Consider the following 23,034-nt stretch of genomic DNA (forward strand, 5'->3'; position numbering starts at 1 on the left):
AAAACATCTGCAATTGCTGTGTATAGGCACATTAAAATCATCGAGTGCACATTTCAGGGTTTTTGAAGGTAATTTCTCTCATTGAATTTCCTTCACACAATATATCATGCTAGATTATTTACATGAGTATTGCCATTTGTTAAATACTATGATTATCACAAAACCGGTATATCGTGACACATCTGGGCCCATTTAGGAGAATTTCTCCATACCAGAATCAAACAATACCCTTCATCACCTTTCCTTAACATGAAGTGTTCTATTAGGAGTTTGTCCACGTTTTAAGAAGTGTGTAAATACACACAATTTGTCCAGGACCAGGACTATTGCCAAGTGTACATAAATTCAGCACCTTTGCCGATCCACATCCAACCCATTCACTCAATGAGCATTGTGTATCCAGACAGGTTGCAGGCAGCCATGAGCAGTTGTAAATGTATCACCATGGAAACATACATTGTGGGGAGACTCCACACACAAATCACAGATGTAAATACGGCCTACATTCTGACACTGCAGCTGCTAAACGTACTACTATTGTTTGTGCATTTTCTTCAGTTTAAGCAAAGAAACCTGCATGAAACTTAGGTGCGACCAGCAGTGCTATAGCTCGCTGTCGGTTGGTTGGTTAACCACAAAAATGTAAAAGAACAATGCTGATGTTTTATGGGTGTGCAAAATTGTGATACCACAGCTGTTACTAATCAACTAATTAGTCAAGAGAGAAGATTCAGCCAGATTGAAAATGCTTATAGCCTTCTCTACAGCTATACGTGGCTGCACTTTTTTTTTATTGACAATTATCTATGGTCCCAATAATTTCAAGACTTATATTGTAAAAATCTGCCACATTACCAGTTTTTAAAACAGTAACAACAGTTCTACTATAAAATTATGTGACAAAAAAGGATCAGACTGATTATTCAAAGTCATGAGATCACGTGAGCTTCAGCGGAGAAACAAATGTGATGGGTAACAATATCTGTAAACATTTCATCGGTCTGTCTGTTGATCAGTGATTTTTATCATTCTTGTTGAAGTGTTATGTCGTCTCTTATGCTGACGAAGTTCGGGCCGTGATTTGAAAGATTTGCCACAATCACAAGAGAAAGGTTTCTCTCCAGTATGGTTCATCGCATGCATTTGTAGGGAGCGCGAGGTTGTGTATGACTTCCCACAGATAAGACAGCAGTAGGGCTTATCTCCTGTGTGTCCACGTGTGTGTACCAACAAGGCTCCTGATGTACGGAAATTCCCCTTACAAATGTCGCAATGGTAAGGTTTTTCTCCAGTGTGTCTCCGCTCATGCGCTCTCAGGGAATTATGATAAGAGAACATCTTTTGACAGTAAGCGCAGCTGTACAACTTTTCTTTTGTATGTGATAATCTATGTATTTTTAAGTAATGGGCTATCATGAAACTTTTACCGCAGTCAGCACAGCTGAAGGGTTTCTCTCCGCTATTATGATACAACCTTTGATGGCTTCTTAGATGAGATGACTGAGTGAATCGCTTTCCACAATCAGTACAATGGAATGGTCTCTCTCCAGTGTGCGTTACCATATGCGATTTTAGATGTGGCAGCTGCGCAAACCCCTTCCCACATTCCTTGCATTTATATGGTTTTTCACCAGTGTGAACCCTCCAATGAAGTTTCAGACCAGCCATTCTTCTAAAACACTTCCCACAATCAGAGCAGTTGAAAGGTTTATCTTCTACGTGCGTTACAAGGTGGGTTTTCAGCTCAGCTGATCTCTTGAATGACTTTCCACAGTCAGGGCAGTGGAAGGACTTTTCCTCAGAATGTGACCTTTGGTGACTATATAGTTCAGACGATGAAGCAAATGCCCTTTTGCACTCCACACATTGATACGGTTTCTCTCCACTGTGTATCCTTTGATGAATGATTAATCCCGGCTTGGTGGTAAAGTTCTTTCCACAGACTGAGCAGTGGTGAGGTTTCTCAATGCTATGTGTGGGCAGATGCTTTATTAAATCCTTTGATCTACCGAAACCCATTCCACAGTCTGAGCAGTGGTGTGGTTGCTCTACAGTGTGTGCCCACTGATGTGTTTTCAATTCTCTTAATAGGCAGAATGTCTTCTCACAGTAGGAACAATTATAAGATTTCTCTCTAGAATGTATTTGGTGATGTAACATTAACCCAGCCATGGTAGTAAAGCCCTTTCCGCATTCAGAGCAGTGATTAGGTTTCACTCCTCTATGTACATGTTGATGCAGCTCCAGGTATGATAAAGTATAGAACTTCCTCCCACATTCCTCGCAAAAGTGTGCCTTCTTCATTTCTCCTGAAGAGGAACACTTTCTTCGTGCAGAACGGGTGTTGCAGCTCTCTCCTGTGTGAAAGAGAAGAGATGACGTTAGACAACATACAGCAGTGCCATAAACCAAATAAAAGGGAATACATGGTGACAATTTGTGCATTCCGAGCCATTTCTATTGCCTGCATTAGGCAAAAGCAATTAATTGACTCTACATTTGTGTGTACATGTCATGATCCTAAATACATTCATTTAGTCAGACTGTCGATTTATTATGACAGTATTTAGGCTAATTTACACATTAACAAAGTCCAAGCACTTGATTCACAATCCAAGCACTTTCCCAAACTTGAAACATTAAAATGAAAGCATTTTCAGCACCTGTACGAACACACAATATCTAAATAATGACAAACCCAACAGATTACAAAACATAGCCTACTCTTACCTAGAAAGAGCATGTCTTTGGATCCCAGCATTTTCCTGCAGTCTATCAGCTTCACACACAATCTCTTGAGGGTAGGAAATGAGCACTGGGTTTCGCCATTAAAGTCAGCACCAGGTCTGGACTCAATATTGTTGAATTGATCAATGTCCTGCAAAGAGATTTACATAACCGTATATAAACTGACATTCAAACATTCTTGACCTATGGCCATAGGCCTAGTTCGTCAAGTTTGCAGTGTCGAAAACATTTTAACGAGGGTGACGAGTTGCTATCCAGCAAGCCTTGGGGGTACTAAGGCAAGCTTGCTTTTCCTTCTGACCAGGCCATTGCCATCAGCTCGTCCTCGTCGCTTTAATTGGTGACGTTGAATCGCAGGCACGACGTTCGCAAAACTCGCATTGATCGATTGGCCGTGTTTATACAACTAATGCACATATTTCGCTTGGACATTTGCATTCAGATTATCTACAACGTTTTGGAGAGTAATTTACTTTTTGGTTGAGGTTTAAATCTTCGCGGGCAAAAGAGCAGAAACAAAGAGACCACTCTCGAAAGAGTCGGAAAGGGAAGCGTATGACTAACGGTAAGTTAGCTAGCCTTGGTATTGCATCTAAGGCTATACCTACTCACTCAATCACACAAAGTATGGCTTGCCTAATTCAACTAGGCATATATTTACTTTAAAGTTACTTACTTGGAATACAGGTTCTTCCTTGAAGACCTCATTTACTTGTGCTGTGTCCATCTCCCTAGAATCGCAAAATCTCTCCATAATGTTCCTTTCCCCTTTTCCCCACGTTGGAAAACCGCTTCCGGTTCTTGATTCAACCTTCAAAATAAAGTTTTTTTTCTTTCTCGTTTCTCTTTTGTAAAAATACGTCACAAAACAGGGAATCACAGACATTAAACTTTGTACATCTCCAGGATTTCTAAAAACAAATATATGTAAAACTCATATATACAATATAAATAAATAAATAAAAATACACGGAGAAGGTATAATCATGAACCGGAATGGATTTCCAGTGTGAAATGTTGGGGAAAACATTGGGGAAAAGAAAGTACGACCTTAGTACTCGAAGTCTCGTCCCCTAGCGTTCAGGAGGGGAATTAAACTAAATAGAAATAAAATAAAAAATAAGACGTTTTCTAGGACATGTTAAGCTACAAATAAAAAATATACGAGTGTAATTATATTTACTTTTCATTTCATTATGTTAAGTGACCAGATTTCCCCCCTCCTGCCGAAATTTGGTATTTTCCCTGAAATATAATAGGTGAAGTTGCTGATGGTAACCCGCTAATGAATCAAAATCAATGGCCTGTAACGTATTTCATCAATTGAGATTTCTGAATGTAATGTGCTTTATTCCTCCAGATAATTTTTAAAATAATCAACTTGGGCTGGTATCAACATGGACAGATTCAGGAAGCTCGTCACATGAACGCTATTCTAGCTAGTTGCATTTTCCCAGTTGCCAGGGTTTTGTTTTGGGGTTGGTAAACAGCTAACGTTAATGTGGTAACTGAGTTGAGCGACTGACAAGACATCTGCCTGTAGCTGCAACCAGGTAGGATGTAAACAATATTTATTGAGTGTACGATATTTGAACTAACGATTTACATAGTGGTAGCCACATCAAGGATTTTGAACCGGTAACGTTAGTGCTAGCACTATCTAGAATAACGTTAATCTACGGTAGATAACTAGCTAACATGACCTCGTTAGCTAACGCGATAGCCTAGCCTATTATTTCGTTTGGCTATAACGAAGGCTACGATGATCCCAGCAAAAAGCTTCTTCTGGCCTGCCTTGCCGTTTCCTCCTGATATAAACAGCATCACATACATTAGATCTGCTAATATTTAGCTAACGTTAGTCATCATGTCCAGCTGGCTGTCTATCTAGCGAACGATTTATTTGTATTGTGTGTTCGTAGGTAATGTGAAGTATCACTCCACCTTCTTACTCCCACAGAGAAAATAGGTAACTAAGTAAAGGATTCGACAATAGTGACTTATGTGTTTGTCTTCCTCAATCTATTAGCCACACACAGACCTGCCTCAACATGAGTGTACTGCCAGTCCCACCCAGCTATGCTGAAGCCACAGCAGGGGACAAGGAACAGGCATATGGAGGGACCTTAGTGGCAATGCCCCGCTATGGTGCCAATGAGCATCCTCCCATGCCACCTCCCTTGGTGCCCATCCACACAAGTTGGGCCTATGTGCACCCCAGCCCCAGTAAGTCTCTCTGCATTAAACATGCTGACCTTATCTATTAGTCACATATTAATTTCATAGTTTCGGAACTGAATATGATGTCCCAGCTGCTGAGGTTACCCCAAATCTTTTTCCCTTCCCCCCCTTCAGGCCCGGGCTACACCAACCCCTATGCCTCAGACATGTCCTCCCCCTTCTCCGACCAGAGCACCAGCGACAGCTTCGACGGGAACAACTGGGAGGACAAGAACATCCGGCGCATGTTCATACGCAAAGTGAGAAATGCATAAGAGAGTATTTATGAAATTAATATTTAACAGCCTACAGTTATATTATACAGACTTATGTACTGCCTTTATCATATAGAATTAGGCATGTTATAAACATTGCCTATGTTTATATTGTTTTCCTTTTCCACTGTTGATCCCTTCCTAATGTGTATTATACCAATGTTTGTCACCCACAGTAATTCTTTTGTGAACTTTTTTTCCCCCCTCAAATTGATCCGTTTGAATCACAAATGATACATCTGCACAGATGCACATTCCCAGCTACAGTAGCTGCATAGCATCCCCATCATCATGTCTCCTGTGTCAGTTCCTATTTGGGTTCACTTCAATACGCGACATGTGTGTCTGTTCATAGCATGAGACGTAGACCAATTCAGAGTCACCAATACCGTTGTACCCCAGCACTAGAGGGCAGTAGAGATTCCTCATGAACCTGCACTGATTACCTCACCACCTGGGTGTGCTTTTTTGGAGTCGATCAAGCAAGATTGGTTGATACGATTTTTTTTTGCCTTGTTACCATTCATTTTCATTTTCAAACCTTTATTTAAACTCGTAGGGCAATTGATGTTTCCCTCATTTCCAATGCCGACGAGCTCACAAGCACAAACATCTACAAAACATAAGCAATTTACAACAATAATACAATTAAGATCTAAAACAGTGACAAGTTGATGAACAAATGTCTAGAGCCATGGCTCTGAACTCCGTATCGGAGGGAAGCAGCTCTAGCTTCAATGTCTGTTGGAGAGAGTTCCAGGTATACGGAGCATCAAAAGTGAATGCAGCCCGTCCAAGTTCTGTACCAGAACGAGGGACCTTAAAAACAAGAAGATCATTCGATCGAGTCATTGATTCCAAATCAATACTAGAAAACAGACCACCCAAATTAACCTACCTAGTTAGTTAGCTAACTAGCTAGCTCACTAGCTAGATTTCTGTCCATGTGTAATGATTTGGCTGCACTTTCTAGAGAGCTGCAGCATCCCCACAAAATGATTTGATACATTGTAAAAGCATTCCAGGAATATTTCTAATCACTTCCTGAATTTCTAATCACTTTTGGTAGTAAACCATTGAGTTACCCTCACACATGTACCATAATATCCACTTACCCCTGGAGAGACTCCCCTTATCTTGTTCCAGTGTTTACTGCGCTGCTATCATAAATCCCCCCCAGGCCAAAGAATCATTCTCACCAAATCAATAAAATAGAATGGTCAGATTTAGGCCCGGTCCACACGAACACGAGTATTTTTGACACCGGGCATTTTTCTACGTGGTTTGGCCTTCCGTCCACATGCAAACGGCGTTCTAGGTCAATGAAACTGGACTCCGTCCAAAGTGAACATTTTTAGAAACTCCACTTTCAGTGTTGTCGTGTGGTCAAGAAAAACTGAGTTTTGGGCTTGTTATTAGTCGCCATTACCTCTCATTTACATAAATTGGGTGACGAGAACCTTGTGGACTCAACCACACAACTCTGGAATTCTCTGTTACCAAAATGCTGTTCCTCTTGTGTTTTCTTCTGGCGAATAAAGGGCAAAAAATCAAAGTTGGAGTGGAGCAGAAGTCAGAAAGTGAATGTGACAGCAAGCAGCCTATTTTATGTGTGTTTTACAGCCTGGTTACCATGGCACCATCGAACAGATGGAATGAGCCAGCGACAGCCTAGGCAGCGTGTTTTTGCGTTTTGATGTGGACAAATTTTCTTTAAGAATGAAGGAGGAAAAACCCTGTTTTTTATGTGGACAAGGCCTTATTTCTTACCAAAACTAAATGTAATAAATTGCTTCAGGCTGACACGTGATATGTAAGGTTGTCAAAGCATTTTTCTGTTACATTTCCATTGTAATTCCATTGTTCTTACTACATGCATTACTATGTACATACATAGCAATGACTGTCATTTTCTATTTAAAGCAAAATGTTAGCCCTCTTTGTTTTGAAAATGTTACGTCAAAGTATTTTAACCAACTGCCTTCTCTTTACCTTGTCCTTCATTTCACACTGTTTAAAGGCTCCATTCAGAGCTTGAACTTGTTCACACAGTGAGTGATGCAGTATTTCACTTGCCCAACCTAGATAGACCAGTAGCATATAGATCAACTTAGTCTTGTAGAGGAGAGTGCATAATGGGTTGTGTGACACGCTTAGGGAATGGGCCTAGGAGGAGTCTGGTAGTCTGTCTGACATCCTGTTTCTATCCTTCCCAGGTGTTCAGCATTCTGATGGTCCAGCTATTAGTGACGTTTGGTATTGTGGCACTCTTTACATTTTGGTAAGCTGAATGCACCCTAATCAATTATTTTTGTGTCTTTCTTGGATCTACATTGAATTTGCTGTCTAGGCAAGACCTGACATGTGTCTGTGAAACTGTCTCTCTGTAAAAATCGAAAAAGCTCTGTTCATTTGGATCACCTTAAATAGATTAACAGAACTTGGAAGCTCATATTTACTTTTTTCTCTGAACTCTTGAGGTTCCTTTTTTTCATAGTGATTGGATAATTTGATATTCCCTTTTATTCCAACAGTGAGCCAGTCCGGCAGTTTGTACGGTACAACAGAATCCTCTACCTTGGATCCTAGTGAGTATTGAATTAGACTGTCTTCTAATCGTAATACCATGTATGTGAACCACACTACAGTATTGTGGGATAATATAGCAGCCCAAAAAACGCACCAAGGCTACTGCTTGTTCTGCTAAATTTTTTGCTCAAGAGCTTTTTATGCAAATCTTTCTCATTTGTAAAAAGGTTTCTGTCTGTCTCCGGCCCCCAATGTCACACCAGTGAAAAATATCTATATAGCAATCATTTTGATCTTTTGATATTTTTTTTTATCCATGATAACCATATTGTTAAAAAGTGATATCATGACATACCTAGTGTAAAGTGACAGCCTAAAAATATGAAGTTTTTAAAGGATTAATTTGGTATTTAGCATCATAAGCCTGTGACAAGCCTATGTACAATCATATACTGTACGCCCATAGAGATCCATTGTGTACTTAGCTGTGACATGAGCAATGAGCACTCACCCAGGCTCGGCCCTGCCCATACGATGAAGAAGAAGAAGCACTAATATCTGAAGAGTGCACAATTTGTCAAATTCTTTATATGGACTCTTATATATGATCGTAAATAACCTTATAACAGGGCTTATAATGCTAAATACCAAATACCTTTAATATATTTAGTAATGGTCTAAACGCTGTCTTTGTTGTGGAAATTTCTTGGTAAACTTTATGGAGGTTGGACTACTACAGTAACATTGATGAGGAGGTGTTATAATTGCAGTGAAGCTACAGTATGAAGTTGCTGCATCACTGTGCTGAATGTTGTAATTAATGACATCACTGTATTTCTTCCAGCATCACCTTCATGGGCACATACTTGGTGCTAGTCTGCAGCACGAGTGCTCGGTAAGAAAACAATGCTTTTCATATCTAAAAGTTACAGTCTTGAGTAAAAACTATTCCATCCCTAGTCTCCTATCTGTAGTCAATGCTCTTTTTAACTTTGCTTAGTGCTTTTAACTCGCCAAGTCTACACTATTCTACTCTATATCACTTAATGGCTACTTTCTGTACTTAAACACATATGTTTTTCTCAGGCGACAGTACCCCACCAACCTAATTCTCCTAAGCATCTTTGTAAGTGTCTACACAAGTAAAGTACAAAAGTCTGTAGTCCATGTTCAAAGAAGCTGCTCTTGACTTTATATGTCAAATTGTTACATTAGTTTGAGACCAAACTAGTTTGATGATGTTTTTGTGTTTGATTCACATTTTGTCCTTCATTCTACAGACATTGGCAATGTCCTACATGGCTGGCATGTTGGCCAGGTAAACTGTTGAGTGTGCATGGGTTATTGATAGCTGTACGTTGAATTAGGTCAGACCTGGGTCCAAATACTATTCGAAAAACTCTTAGTGTTTGTCTGCCTAGAGTGTCAGGTAGGGGGGGGGCACTTTTGTGGACAGGCCATCTGTTCCAATGTGCCAGACACGGGCAATCATGCACAGAAAAGTAAATTCAAATAGTATTAAAACCCAGTTCTGTCAGTATCAATGTGAGCATGCATGATTGTAGCAGTCCTATCAAATGTTAGCTCTGTATCTCAAGCTAAGTTTATCTTTGCTATTCCTCCTCTTCTGTTTCTGTGTCAACAGCTACCATAACACTAAAGTGGTCATGCTGTGTATTGGGATCACTGCCATGGTGTGTCTCTTCATCACACTTTTCTGTTTCCAAACCAAGGTGAGCTTACAGTATGTAGTCAGCAAGTCTAAACCTCAAACAAATCACAAACCGCCATTAGCATGCACGCACGCACACACACACACACACACACACACACAAACACACACACACACACACACACACACACACACACACACACACACAATATAGTGACAGAACAAAGTAAAACATGTATTCACTTTCTTTTCACATCAGAATCTGATTTATTTTAGCCAAGTAGGTTTGCGCCTACGAGGAATTTGCCTAGGTCTGTTGGTGCATGACAATAATACTAGTAAACACAGTGCAAGAACAAAACAAGACAGTGCAAAATTCAACAATGAAGAGATATAGTACAATATACAGTACAATCCACCAAAATGTACAGAATAGGCTATAAACATAGTGTAAGCGCAAGACAAGATAGTACTGTATTTTTGCACTATCTACAAAAAATGTACAGGCTAGACAGTGTGACATATCCCGGTTTAGACTGGTTCAATGTTATGTTGTAATAATATTAAGAGGATGTCAAATTAATGTCAGTTTTTGTTCTTTTTTGTTCCAGGTTGATTTTACTTCGTGCCATGGTATGCTGTTCTCTCTCATGATGGTGTTGATGATGACAGGACTGCTGCTCCTCTTCACTGCTCCCTTTGGCTACGTGAGCACCTCCATCCTTCCTCTGCTGCCCCTAGTGCTGGTGGCGGTATTGCAGTTACATTTTCAGAAATGCTCCTGATCAGGTTGTAGCTATATCAGAATTATTGGTAACGCTTTAGAATAACCCTTGTTTATAAACCATTTATAGAAGCATCTGTTCGTAGACGGTTCAACATTTACAAATCATTATTACAACATTAAGTAAGCCATTTATAAATGAGTTGTTATGTATTTATAAACATGTTTCAAATGATTTTCTAATGGTTTATAAGATAATCTATAAGGTATGTGATTTGAATGATTTGTATTATTATTGCCGAGGGGTGGATTTTAACCCCGGTCTTCCGTGTGACAAACCTCATTAGCTAGCTTTTTATTGGCATAGTTGGTTAGAACGAGGGCTGTCACGCGGGGGACCCAGGTTCAAATCCACCCCTTGGCAATAGCAATACACAATGCAGACAAGACCAGCGTTCCATCAAGCACTGCAAAAAATGCTATTAATCATTAGTAAATGGTTTCTATAGTACGTCCATGAATAATGGCTAATTTATTAATGTCTACAAAGTATAGATAGTGTCTGCTTTAGATCAATCCTTGCAAAACATGTTACTAATGATTAATACATTTCTAAGGACCTGTATTAAGCATCAGCTGAGGTACAGTGTTACTACATGTGCTAACGTTTATGAATTCACAATGCAGGTTATTCATGACCCATGAATGGTCAGAAGACCATTATCACATACCTTAAACAAATCATTAGTAAATAATTTAAAAGTGGTTGATTAGTCATTTATAAATTATCATTAAATGTGAACAGACCATTATCACATACTGTACCTTATAAATTATTTAACCATTAGAAAATCATTTGAAACATGTTTATAAATACATAAATACTCATTTATAAATATATTACTAACATTTATAAATGTTGTAATAATGATTTGTAAATGTTGAACACACTATGAACAGATGCTTTATAAATGTTTTATTAACAAGGGTTATTCTAAAGCATTACCGAATTGGGTACTTTTGATATTTATGAGCTTGTGTCTTTTCAGTCTAGCGGTCTGCAAACATTCAGTAAATCCTCTGTAGAATTTATTGTGCACCATTATATACACAAAAATATTTACTTCCCTGTTGAAAGGATAGTATGTAGTTCACTCCTTTTGTGTTTTTAACATCCTCATAAGACTAGAGGTAACACATTATAGGGAAGATTTGAACATCAATGTGAATGATGTGGAACATTATTAGCGTTATCTAACACTGTGCTTCTGCGCCACCAAGGCTTTTAGTGACCGTGCACTCCTCCACAGATTCCCTGGTTGCAGACAGCATACGCTGGACTTGGAGCCCTGGTCTTTACGCTGGTGCGTTTCATTACAACCTTCCTTGAAATGTCCTGTAGCGCATCAAAAACTAGAAATGGTGCTCAGAGAGCACAGACCTCCGCCCATTAATGCATTTTGAGGCTCTTTGCGCGTGCGTGTGAGTAGGACATGTTTGGTATTGCTCCATGGCTGATCGTGAGCTTCATGCCAGTCCAAACCTTGGCGTCTCTAGCGCCCCCATGCGAGGGTCTGGCTTCGCTCAAAGTTTTGTTTTAATTTGTGGATTAGCCCCGTGATTCGGATCCGCGCCGAAATTGAATGGGCTTTAAGTTGGCCCATGCTACACCCCTCCACCGAGTTTCATGAAAATCAGTCTGGTAGTTTTTGCGTAATCCTGCTAACAAACAAACCAATGAATAAACGAACAAATGAAAACACGCCACCGAAAGCATGACCTCTCACCTCGCGCTGTCGCTGGGGCGGAGCTAATCGCTATCGCTTCCTGTATTTCTGTTGTGTGGAATATGTAAGCACAGAGTTCTGTCATTTGTTTTGTGAAAGCTCCCATCTTTCAGACACACACACACCAGAGTTTCCGCTGGTAAGGAAGATCCTTGCCGCCACACCAAACATTTGATACAAAAAACAATAATACAAATTAGGCTATATATAAATAAAACTTTCTAAATATTTCTGCCTAAATGCGCTTTCAAAACCACTGTCGCGCCCACATTAGGACTATTTACTTTCAATAAAGAGCCTATAGGCCGCGCGCTCTGTGCCGCTCCATGCTGCTCCTTGCTGAGGTGATCGGAAGACTCGGCGCCTGAAGGGATTTTTTCTTCAGTGAGCGGCATGAGGTTACAACGAAAGATAGGTAGGCTATTAACGCTCAAATATTACCATAGTGTTAACCAGTGTTTGAATTGGCCCAAACACTGGTGCTGGCACCTAGGCCTACTCCTCAAAATGCCTAGCCTACTGTCTAAAATACATTTATGTTAGTAATCTAAGTGCCGTTATAGCTACAGTTAGACGTGCCGACAGCTCCTGCCCATCTCAAGCACGTTGATAAAGCCTTTGGTTTTATAATTCCCTGATGACAACTAGCGGATCCTATAACCTAATATATCAATACAATTTTCCAGATGGGCATACGACAATTTTTGAAGAGGAAGAGAGAGGAGAAAGATGAGACCAGTCAGGTAGGCTAGGTTATCGCCGGCTAGCCATGATTCACACAAGGGGATTAAGGAACAAGGCAAGCTACCTGTAGTAGGCTAACAGTTTTGCCTGCTTCCCAGGGACCAGTAAACTCTGTTCGGCCAAGAGGAATGCCTCATGCAGTTGTCTGATCGGACAAGTAAAAAATGAATATGATAAATTGGCCTTGTGTTGCTAACGTTACGTAACGTTATCTGAAAGTACAGTTTGAGCCGAAGCGGAGCTACGCGCTGCTGTCTGTCTGTCCGTCAGTCAGCCCTTCAAGGAGACATACACCACAAGCGCGAGTAGGTTCTGCAACTTTCGTGCGAGTCAGGTACAGCGCTGCCTGATGGATTGTGCGACGGTCTTTTTGGCTGGCTGAACTAACACTAGCTTGCGTTAATGTTCCTCCAGCCACCTAAAAAGTGCCAATCAAAATAACAGAAAACAGCAGCTGTTACCATTATAACAGCTGCTGTTATAATGGTAACCTACAATACATCGATTAAAATATGTCTATAAACCATATGATTTATGAAGTGCCTGTGTGGTTACTGTTTTTTTGGGGGGTACTAGGGGAGTCATGTACATTCATAAAATTCTCTCTCTCTCTCTCGCTCTCTCTCGCTCCCTCTGTTATTCCTGTCTCTTTTTCTTCTTCTTTAATAGCCCTCCTTATCGAGTGTCTGTGTTCTCTCATATTGCCACACCTTCCTCTGCCTGAATTTGAACCCTCTCTCTCTCCGTAGTTCCTGGCCTTTGACGTTCAGCTCCTGATGGGAAACCGGCGCTACTCTCTGAGCCCGGAGGAGCACGTGTTCGGAGCTCTGTGTCTCTACATGGACGTGGTCTACATCTTCTTCTTCCTTCTACAGCTGTTCGGCAGTCAGGAATGAGCCGTGTCCCTTTGGGACTTTTAATAGTCTGAAAGGAGAATAGAATCCCAAACAGACAAAAAGTACACTGTAAGATTATGCACACATTTACACATACACATCAACACATTCCAGACAAAGAGAAGTTGACATGTACATTCCTTTTGCCTTGTTTTAGTGTTTTATTTATTATTTTGATGGCTGAGGATTGAGAGGGGGAGATAGTCCAGGTAGAGACAAAGCTAGCAAGGTGCTGTGGGATTCGATCTTCCATTTCCCGGGTGGAAACTTCTAGACCAAACACAGACATGTTCGATGTTCTCCATATGCCGCCTCGAATAACCAGAATTACATACACTGATATACAGACACACCCAGACACAAATACACACATACTTTAGTCCTGCAGTCAGCTGTGATAGTCTCCTTTAAAATTGGATTTTTCTGTTGGTTCCTCCTTCAACTTTCTCAATTAGTGATTTAGCATCGCCACCCCATCACTCAGGCTATTGTGAATGTGATACAGTTAGGGTGGGAGACACTAAACACAACTTGATTTTACTGTTCCTTACGGGTTTTTATTCTCAGTCCCAGGATTGCGGTGTGTGGCTGCCACCATGTCAAATGTGTTGGCAGCCTTCTACCTCTAGGGGGCGTAGTAGTGTAACAGTCACTGTATGCTGGCCCCAGCATCTCTGGACTTGCTGCAATGAAACTAGCTGTAGGTGTAAGACGATAGGTTCATCTGTCTGTGTGATGAAACACTCTGTGTGATGAAACGCTCATTAGGGGAAGACGTTGATCTCTACATTGATTCTAATGTCACCAATGTGTATTCAGGGTCTGGTATGCACCTTATCCCCATACCAGCCTTTTTAAAAATGTACCTACCATTGGGTTACATGCTTTTTAATCTGGACCATGTACAAGTTTTGTGTCCATTATGACGCTTAATTACACAGTTCCCTGAAATACTCTATTCTGATTGGACAATCGCACATTCTACTGGTCAATTATTTCTTAATAATTGACCAACGTCAAGGGCAACACATTATACTGTGAAAGTGGTCTGAAAGTTGCTGAACATTCTAAACAGTAACGGTTTTGGCTGTTGGACCGTATGTCAACCCATTCTCATCAAGCCAGTCTCCGAAAACACCCATTGCCCAAGCACATGGAACCATTTCTCTGGGGAAATAAAAAGTGTAGGCTTATTAGTATTAATTATGGTAAATAGCTTTGTAATAAGGGAGATAACGTATGGCCAGCCAGTCATTATTGGAAAAAAAAAGAGCCCTTCTTTTTTTCGGATTCTTATTTTTCGATAATGACCAGTTGACTGGACGTTATCCCTTATGTAATCAGGCAATTCTCACGAATCAGACGGGTATTTAAAAAATAGTTTTAGAGATTGATGGAGTGAATTGCAACATGTTGGCGAAACAGTTTTAGCTCTGACAGTTTATGGACAAAGACAGACATTTATTGGAAGTTTTACTTTTTAAATCTGTGAAATTTGGAGAAAATATTGTGTGAAGAATCATTGATTGTAATGTCACCAGGTGTTATATCCAAAGCAAATCAATGTAAGAAATCACACTAATAGTGTTAGGAACAGGTGAACTAGATGAAATTAATTTAGCTGTAGAGTCTGTGAAGTATTTGAATTGCGAGTACTCGCATTCCTACTTCAATCTGTAGTTCTCTTGTAAACATGTGAACTGAATTGGATTTGAATTGATACCTTACATAGATAAGCCTACTATACTACATAAAATGTTTGACGTGGAAATGGCTCTATGATGCAACTTTTTAAAAATGTTAACCTTGATAGAATTTTTTCAGATGAAAGCGGTCATGAGTTCTACTTAGGGTTAAAGTACACTTGAACCAGACCCTCTGGCAGCTATGTGGTAGGGTCTTGGTCTTGGAAGGGAATTTTTGGGGAACTTTGGAATGGGAAAGAAAAGTTGTGTGTTTAGGTTTCTCTGAAACATCTCTCCCCAAAAATTGTGTTCAGTTTGTGTTGGTGGAACTCAAAATGGAATACTGTCTCCGTCTTGTGTCGCCTCTCCATCATGTGTGTTTGTGTGTCAGTGCAGTGTGGCCGATAAAAGACCAGAGGTCCTGTAATTATAATCATGTCAGCGACAGCGCAGGGCGAGAGGTAATGTTTTCGGTGCTGTGCGTTTGTCTGTTAGTAGGATTACGCCTATTTATTACACAAACTACTCGACCAATTTTCACGAGACTCAGTGGTAGGGTGTAGCATGGTCCAACTTAAGACAAGAAGGATATATGTCCAAATTTACTTTGTATATTAAGATTCAGACTGGATTCAAATTGTGTACGTAGTGATTTATGCTCATGCACATAATTACATAACCCTACAGTACCTCCCCCATTAAAATTAATATCTTGTGAATTGGGCTGTCATTTTTGCATAGCAGGAGAGTAATAATTTTTTCGGCAAACTCCAAGGTCCTCTGATAATACTAGTCATTTGCAAATTGACATCTCATTAATTAATTTGTTGTTGGCACCTGATTTCGTTACTTTCAACATACTATTTCATTTGCATTCACGTCCGGGGCATGGTCAGTCATTTCAGGTGAAAATGGCTAAGAAAAACCAGAGAGAGGAGCTCAGTGTGACAAAGTCATGTTCAAACAAGGTTCAGCTTGGTACCAGGGTGATGACTTGAACCCAAGAAGGAAGGATGACCAAGGCACTCTTGTTGTAGAGAAAAGTAAAAAGCCTGATGTCACTCTGATGAAGGCATGAGTGCCGCAACTCGTAGGTGCGTTTTTTTTAACCTTTGCTAAATGCACTAGCCACTTTAATAAAGGCCTTTTACTTTTCTCTACAACAAGAGTGCCTTGATCATCCTTCATTTTTGGTTGAAAAAGGCATACTAAAGCTTTGCTGGAATTACCCACAAACTGACAAAAAATTACATTACACAAACATTACAGGACTTACCCGGGTGAAACTTATCCTGGGCAATCATAACAATGGCTAACATCTACAAAGCTGAGTGTTCAGTAAACTTCCAGAATAGGATAATTTATATGGATGTGAACTCATCTCTTTGGTGATCAATTATTTTGATGGTCTAATTAGTATACCAGTACCTGATTTATGAGAGTGAGGTTTTATTCAGTTGTTTTAGGCATGTGTTACATCACACCACAGTACATTATTACAGTTGCTGTATGACACAAGGTTAGTCATGTCATTCAACTACAAAGTTGAACATTAGACTCACCTCAAAATTCTGTACATTTCTATGAGGCCTTTTTACCTTAAATCAAACACATACTTAGTCATGTCAAATGTATATTCATGCACAGTGCCGAAAGAAAGTCTATGCCCCCTTTCAAAAACGTCACTTTTGTTGCTTCACAACCTTTAACCATTTGAAATCTAGGCTGTAACCTTTGGCCATTTTCTATCTATGCTGTAAAGCAACACCACGGTGAAGATTTTGAGAGGCTGCTGACTCCCTATAGGCACTGTACTATAGATGTGCGTAGTAATGATTTATTTACTTAAGCAGAAAAAGGAATATTGTTTGTGTTCACTTATTCTTGCACGTTCTTGCTCTAGGAAACAAATTACTTAATATTTATTATTACCATTTGTCCTTGATGCCATGAAGATAGAGGTTGGGCAATGTTTTGGACAATATTGGCAATTTTACCTGAGTATTGTGCCTGTTTTATCTGTATTATTATTATGATTATTATTACTAGTTTTTATTTATTTATTTATTTTTTACGTATTACTTGTTGAACTGCACAGTGCAGAGAATAGAGCTGGATGGAGCTGGTGGTTGTGTTTAATCTCAATAGATGACAGATTTTTAAATGTGTACCTTTTGGATTGTGAAATTTGAACTTTAATTCCTTCATGTACACCTCATGTATCCATGCTGTTTTAGCTTACTTCCAAATCTGATATTTGTTATTACTTATCTTGACTGTTGTGTACATTTGAATGCACTGATACTCAATGTAATCTTGTAAGGGGCTAACATGAGCAATCAGAGCAATTCTAATATACTGTCCTTAATTATAATAGTCTCAGACAACTTGTGTAACCTCTAAGAAAGAATTATTGGTCCATGCAGTTGGAGAAAATAATGTAATGGATATCATGTCGCTAATTGTCTGTCTGTCTGTGTGCGTGCGTGCGTGTGAGAGAGAGATATCTAGCGTGGATGAGATTTTCAATTCTGCATACATACTTTTTATAAAAATGTATTAGAAATGTCCAATATTTGATCATATTATACATTTATCAGTGACTAGTTGGCTAGCAACAACAACAAAAGGGTCACAAAATGTTATTTTAAACAACCAAACTTTTCATGAAGATAATGATAAAAACAGGACCCCACTAAGCTGACCAGACTACTAGCCTAACAATTAACAGTTTAAGCACAGTATAAAAGGAAATTATATGAGGGTTAACAAAAAGATCTCATAACAGAATGATTTTATAATAAGCCACATGCAGTTGAATGCAATCCACCTGTGGCCCCTCCCCCTCCCTCCTTCCCCAACTTCACTCTATCCAAATCTCCCGTTGAATCTGGCTTATAGGCTGCTTTAGCTATACCTCCCCTCGTGGAGAACGATGGTGTGGTCCACAGGGAACCCATCATCACTTTAAAACGCACCAGACTTGGCACAAAAGCCCACAGTCACAGGTGCATAGGGGACGTCTTGAATTACACAGAGGGACAATTGGCAGCTTTTACCCTGTCAGAGGACCAACTTGAAGATCTTCGCTACCTAGAAGTTGTGTTCAGTTAAAATTATTTCACTCGTCTCGCGGCGAGATTCACAGGACTGAGAGTCTTGTAAAGTGATGAGTTTCCACGGCGACACCTGATAGTCCGTGTGGTATTGTATCTAGTAAAACGAGCGTTGTAGGCTGATTGTGGTTTGATTTCACAGTCACATGACGCAAAGTGTAACTTCGAGACAGGATCTTTTTGGCAAGTGTGCGTGCATGCGTTTAGTTTGGTGGTTGTGCTGGGAGTGTTTTGGGGTGCCCAAAAAAAATCTTGCTTAGGGCCACCAGAATTCTAGGCTTGTCCTTGGCCTGCTTGTCTCCATTAAATCACAATTCTGAGGTAAAGCAATTCTGAACTCTGTGAACAACTGTGAACTCACAAACGTTAACTCATAAATGTCAGGAGCAAAGGACACGTGGCATTCTCAAGACACTATTTACATCACCCGGACACGTTGGTACAGTATATGAATCACATTCACCCAGACACATTTTGGCATGACAGTGCCCGTGTTCGGAATGGGCCAGGTGGATTTTTTCCATCTTTCTTGAGAACTGCTGATCCAAACAACTTCACACTGGACACTGCACCTCCTTGGGTCCTGGGCAATAACATGCCAAATGTCAACTTCATTCAGTGCCCGATTCTTGAGATAATCGTGATGCAAACAGATCGACATACATACAGACATACAGAGGCTGCTGTCATTTTAGTTAGATGGTGTAGATTCGCCTGGAGCAGATCTGGGTAGAGAAATTGGAGTAGTCTTGAGGCACGGCCAGAACAAGCTGTTGAAAAAAATCCTACCCCAGAAGTCTGCTTGCTGCCAAGTATCCCTTTGGGAATTTGATGGCCAGTTGAGTTACAGTGCAGTGTGTATGTTTGTGCGTGTGAGGTCACATTGAAAGGGGATCCAATGTGTACGAGAGTTTACTACATGTAGTTTCAACCTTCAAGTTGCAATCAATCAAAGTTAAGTTGCTTTGTCGGTAGGTTTTAAATAACCTGCAATGAAATAGCCGTGTAAACATGTCTCACCTTAGCTGCCCAGGATGTCGATAGTGCCACGCACACAGAGAAGCCACACGGCATTTTGGGGGCAGCTATTTTAGAGTTCACGGTTGCGGGACAGGTTGCCAGGTGGGAAGGCCAGAGCACATCACCAGTCAAAACAATCCTCCACATGGGCTGAACAGCCCACATATTTATAACATGGTAATGTTATGAAATTTCATGTCAGGTTTCTGATTATCTTTGGGGATACACAGACCACATAGTCACTGAGAAAAATCACTTTTCTATTTTGTTTCCATTAGGCTACTTATTGTGATCTCGAAGCTGGAATTTGCAAAACAGATAGAATATATACATTTGATGAACCATCCCTTTTAAGAGGAGGGCTCAAGCTAACAAGATCTTTACATTGGATTTTGAAAGTAAATTAGAAAAAAAAAATCCCCCTTAACATTGTGGCAGTAAGACTGTCCAGGTAGATGCCACAGTACCCACAGATTACAGACTAGCTTCTTTCAAAGACAACAGCTGCTTCTCAGTGGTCAAGTTTATTACCACAGCAGCTGTCAATGTAAAATGTCAGATGCATGTCATATCAATGTAAAAAGAAAGGAAAACATTCAATTAATTCATGGACAATTACAACATTGTATAGTTTATCTAATTCTGCCTTCCACATCTGCTACAGTAATTTGTGTAAACCTTGCAGTTTTTTGTGATATTCTTTCTGTATCACTTCTTATGCGTATCCTGTGCTGTTGGTTGCTCTGGAGTGCGACATGGCTGTATGTAGCTCAAAACAAACTGAAACCTCATTAAACCTACTGTATAAGCTATATAAGGCTTTATCACCAATAAACAGCTCAAATGGCAGCTGACACCAAGCCTCTCCACCAATGACCATAGTAACAAAGATGTCACTCAGACTTTGACATAAATCTGTTTAGCTCTTTCTGTAATTCTGTTGTTGATATGTTCTGTATGGCATGGTATTAGAGTCCCAAGAAAGTTGAAACCAAGAAAGGCCAAACATAAAATAAATCTGTTATCAGGTGATAAAAGACACGATTTATCAACTTTAATTCATATTTTCCTAATACGAGGTAGTGGACTAAAATAGACAGCTGATTGAAAATGCAGTCTCATTTTCCAACAGCAACATGGAGAGCTGCAGAGGAGATTAGGGGGATTGACTGAGCTAAATGGAGAAGGAAAGGTTGAGGAAGCAAACAACAGCTCCACTTGGAGATCAAGGCTTTTGTTAAGCAAAAAAAAGAGGAAAAACTACTAATACATTTGAGCCTTCCTTAATACCGTACTCAGCTGCCTTCTCTTTACTACTTTGAGAGATCCGGTGTTAGGCAAGCAGTTATTTGACCATATGAGTCCCTCCCTACCTCCACCTGGAGCTTGCTCAATCGCCTTGTTGAGGGGTCAGGGAAGAATTTTTACAGCTGACGTATCTGGCCCCTGGGTGATACTGTTTTTTTTCTTCCCTCTGGAATATGTAGAGGTGGGTCGTATGCCCACCTCCCTTGTTCTCTGTAAAGCGCATTGTGTTGCCTCTGGGTATGAAATGCACTATACAAATAAAGCTTTGATTGATTGATTGATTGACCTTTACATTTCTGACATTGGTACTATTTTCCACCAAGATATTTGACTTGGAATATATGCTCTGAAGGAATCTTTGGCCTTTCATAGGACCGTTTAAAGAGTCACATGTGACATTACACATCCCAAATTAGATTTTCACTCAGGGGAACATGTTTATGCCTCAAGTCATGCTACCCAAAAAAGGCGAACACATGGGGTGTCTCAGACAGACTGCTGGTCGACAAATTTTACGAGGGGAATCATGTAACATTCATAGTGTGGCACAGTGTTACAGTATACTTTACAGGTAGGTGTTTTAGTGTTATGTTTTTGTATATCAACTTTGCCTCATTCAAAGCAAACTATTAGCATCGGGGTAGATACCCATACAGCCAATAAAAGGGAAATATCGAGCTGTAACTATATAACCTAAGTCTTCCCCAATGTAACTAGGACCTACTTTTTGGAGGGTTCATCCTCTCAATGACATGATTAGGAGAACTGAAGGGAACCTTTTGTCTTATTCAAGGTACTTGATGCAAATAATGGCACTACTGTATCCCCATCTCGTAATCTTCTGCTAACAAACACTACACATTTATAAATATTTTTCCATGAAGAATGAAGCTGCCGTATTAGTTCATTACAGCTGCTTGTGTCGACAAATATAACTATTTGTAATTACTCCCTATGAAATAGCTATCAGTTTTATTTGAGCTGGCTATGCAGCGAAGCTGGTCGACCTTGACTTCAGTGCATGCCATGAAAGCTTCACAATTCACACGCCCACCTTCACATTTCTGACATTAGAACTATTTACCACCAAGAGATTTGGTCTGGAATATACTCCCTGAATGAGCATTGTTTGGATTTTCATGGGTCTTTCAAAGAGTTTGACCCTTTCATTGCATGTGACATTTCATATCCCAAATTAGACATTCACTTGGGTGAACATGTTAATGGCATTACCCCAAAAAATTATGACGCAAGCAACACATGGAGTGTCTCAGACAGACTGCTGGTAGACATTAAACTGTTGGCAAGGGAAATATGATTCAAAGCATCCCAAGCATAGTGTTAGAATGATTCATTACATTTCTGTGCCAAACTCTGTTATTAAAATATTACATTACCCAACAACACCTAGCCATTAAGTGTTTTAACATGATTTCAGTTTCTGCTGTTAATCACAATGATATATGTTTCTAACATGTAACACTCATAGTGTGGCATAGTATTATAGTATTGCAGTATACTGTAAGTGTTTTGGTTATGTTTCTGTATATATCAAATCAAATCAAACTTTATTTGTATAGCACATTTCATACACAGACGCTGTATATATTCTGCATACTGTATATCTACTCTACCTCATTCAAATCAAACTCTACCATTAGCTATACCCACACAACCAATCAAAAGGAAATATTGAGCTGTTACTATATAACTTATAATTTTGTATTATGCAAAGTATCTAGGCTTGATATAATTAATGGTACTATCCCAATCTCTTCATCTTCATTTCCTAACAAACACAACACATTTATAAATTGTTTTCCATGAAGAATGAAGCTGTCATGTTGGGTAATTACAGCTGTTTGTGTCAATAAATATAACTATTGTAAGTATTTTCTGTGAAATAGCTCTCAGTTTCATTAGAGCAGCAGCCAGGTTGGTCGACCTTGGCTTCAGCACCTGCCATGAAAGCCCTGGGGGGAAGATCGCTGGCCTCAGACACATGAGCGGAGAAGCTTATGCATTTTGGATGTCAGTAGCCAACAGAAATGTGACACAAATAACTGACTTCTTAATAGTTCACTGAATAACAGAAAACAGTCGACTTCCGTGCCGTTTCTTGATGATGAAAATATTATCTAATGCTGCTACCACTCCTCTAAAACCCACTCAGTGGCATATTGCACTGGTGTCTGGTCTCCTCAATGTGCACTGTGCTTTATTCATGGAAACCAGTTCAGTATACAGCATGGTCGTTATGAAGGCAGGACCACTCTTAAGTCATATACAGTAGATTGATTCATTGCTCTC

At 39.8% G+C, this 23,034-nt stretch overlaps 1 protein-coding gene across 2 annotated transcripts; it reads left to right on the forward strand.

Annotated features, from left to right (window-relative positions):
- Nucleotides 1–4,199: 4,199 nt before the first annotated feature.
- faim2a (Fas apoptotic inhibitory molecule 2a) lies at nt 4,200–17,657 on the forward strand. Of its 2 annotated transcripts, none has more exons than XM_084446867.1 (12): nt 4,200–4,301; nt 4,778–4,974; nt 5,104–5,228; nt 7,460–7,524; nt 7,778–7,831; nt 8,617–8,667; nt 8,859–8,898; nt 9,053–9,090; nt 9,418–9,505; nt 10,056–10,151; nt 11,479–11,532; nt 13,449–17,657. In XM_084446867.1, the coding sequence occupies exons 2-12, from the start codon at nt 4,800–4,802 to the stop codon at nt 13,593–13,595; spliced, it is 933 nt and encodes a 310-aa protein (XP_084302993.1). In that variant the 5' UTR covers nt 4,200–4,301; nt 4,778–4,799; the 3' UTR covers nt 13,596–17,657. The 2 variants fall into 2 exon arrangements, with proteins under 2 accessions (XP_084302993.1, XP_084302994.1); XM_084446868.1 differs by having other exon boundaries at nt 4,266–4,301; nt 4,788–4,974.
- Nucleotides 17,658–23,034: the final 5,377 nt, after the last annotated feature.

The sequence above is a fragment of the Borostomias antarcticus genome (genome assembly GCF_949987555.1).
Source record: "Borostomias antarcticus genome assembly, chromosome: 12".
Classification (NCBI taxonomy): Eukaryota; Metazoa; Chordata; class Actinopteri; order Stomiiformes; family Stomiidae; genus Borostomias; species Borostomias antarcticus.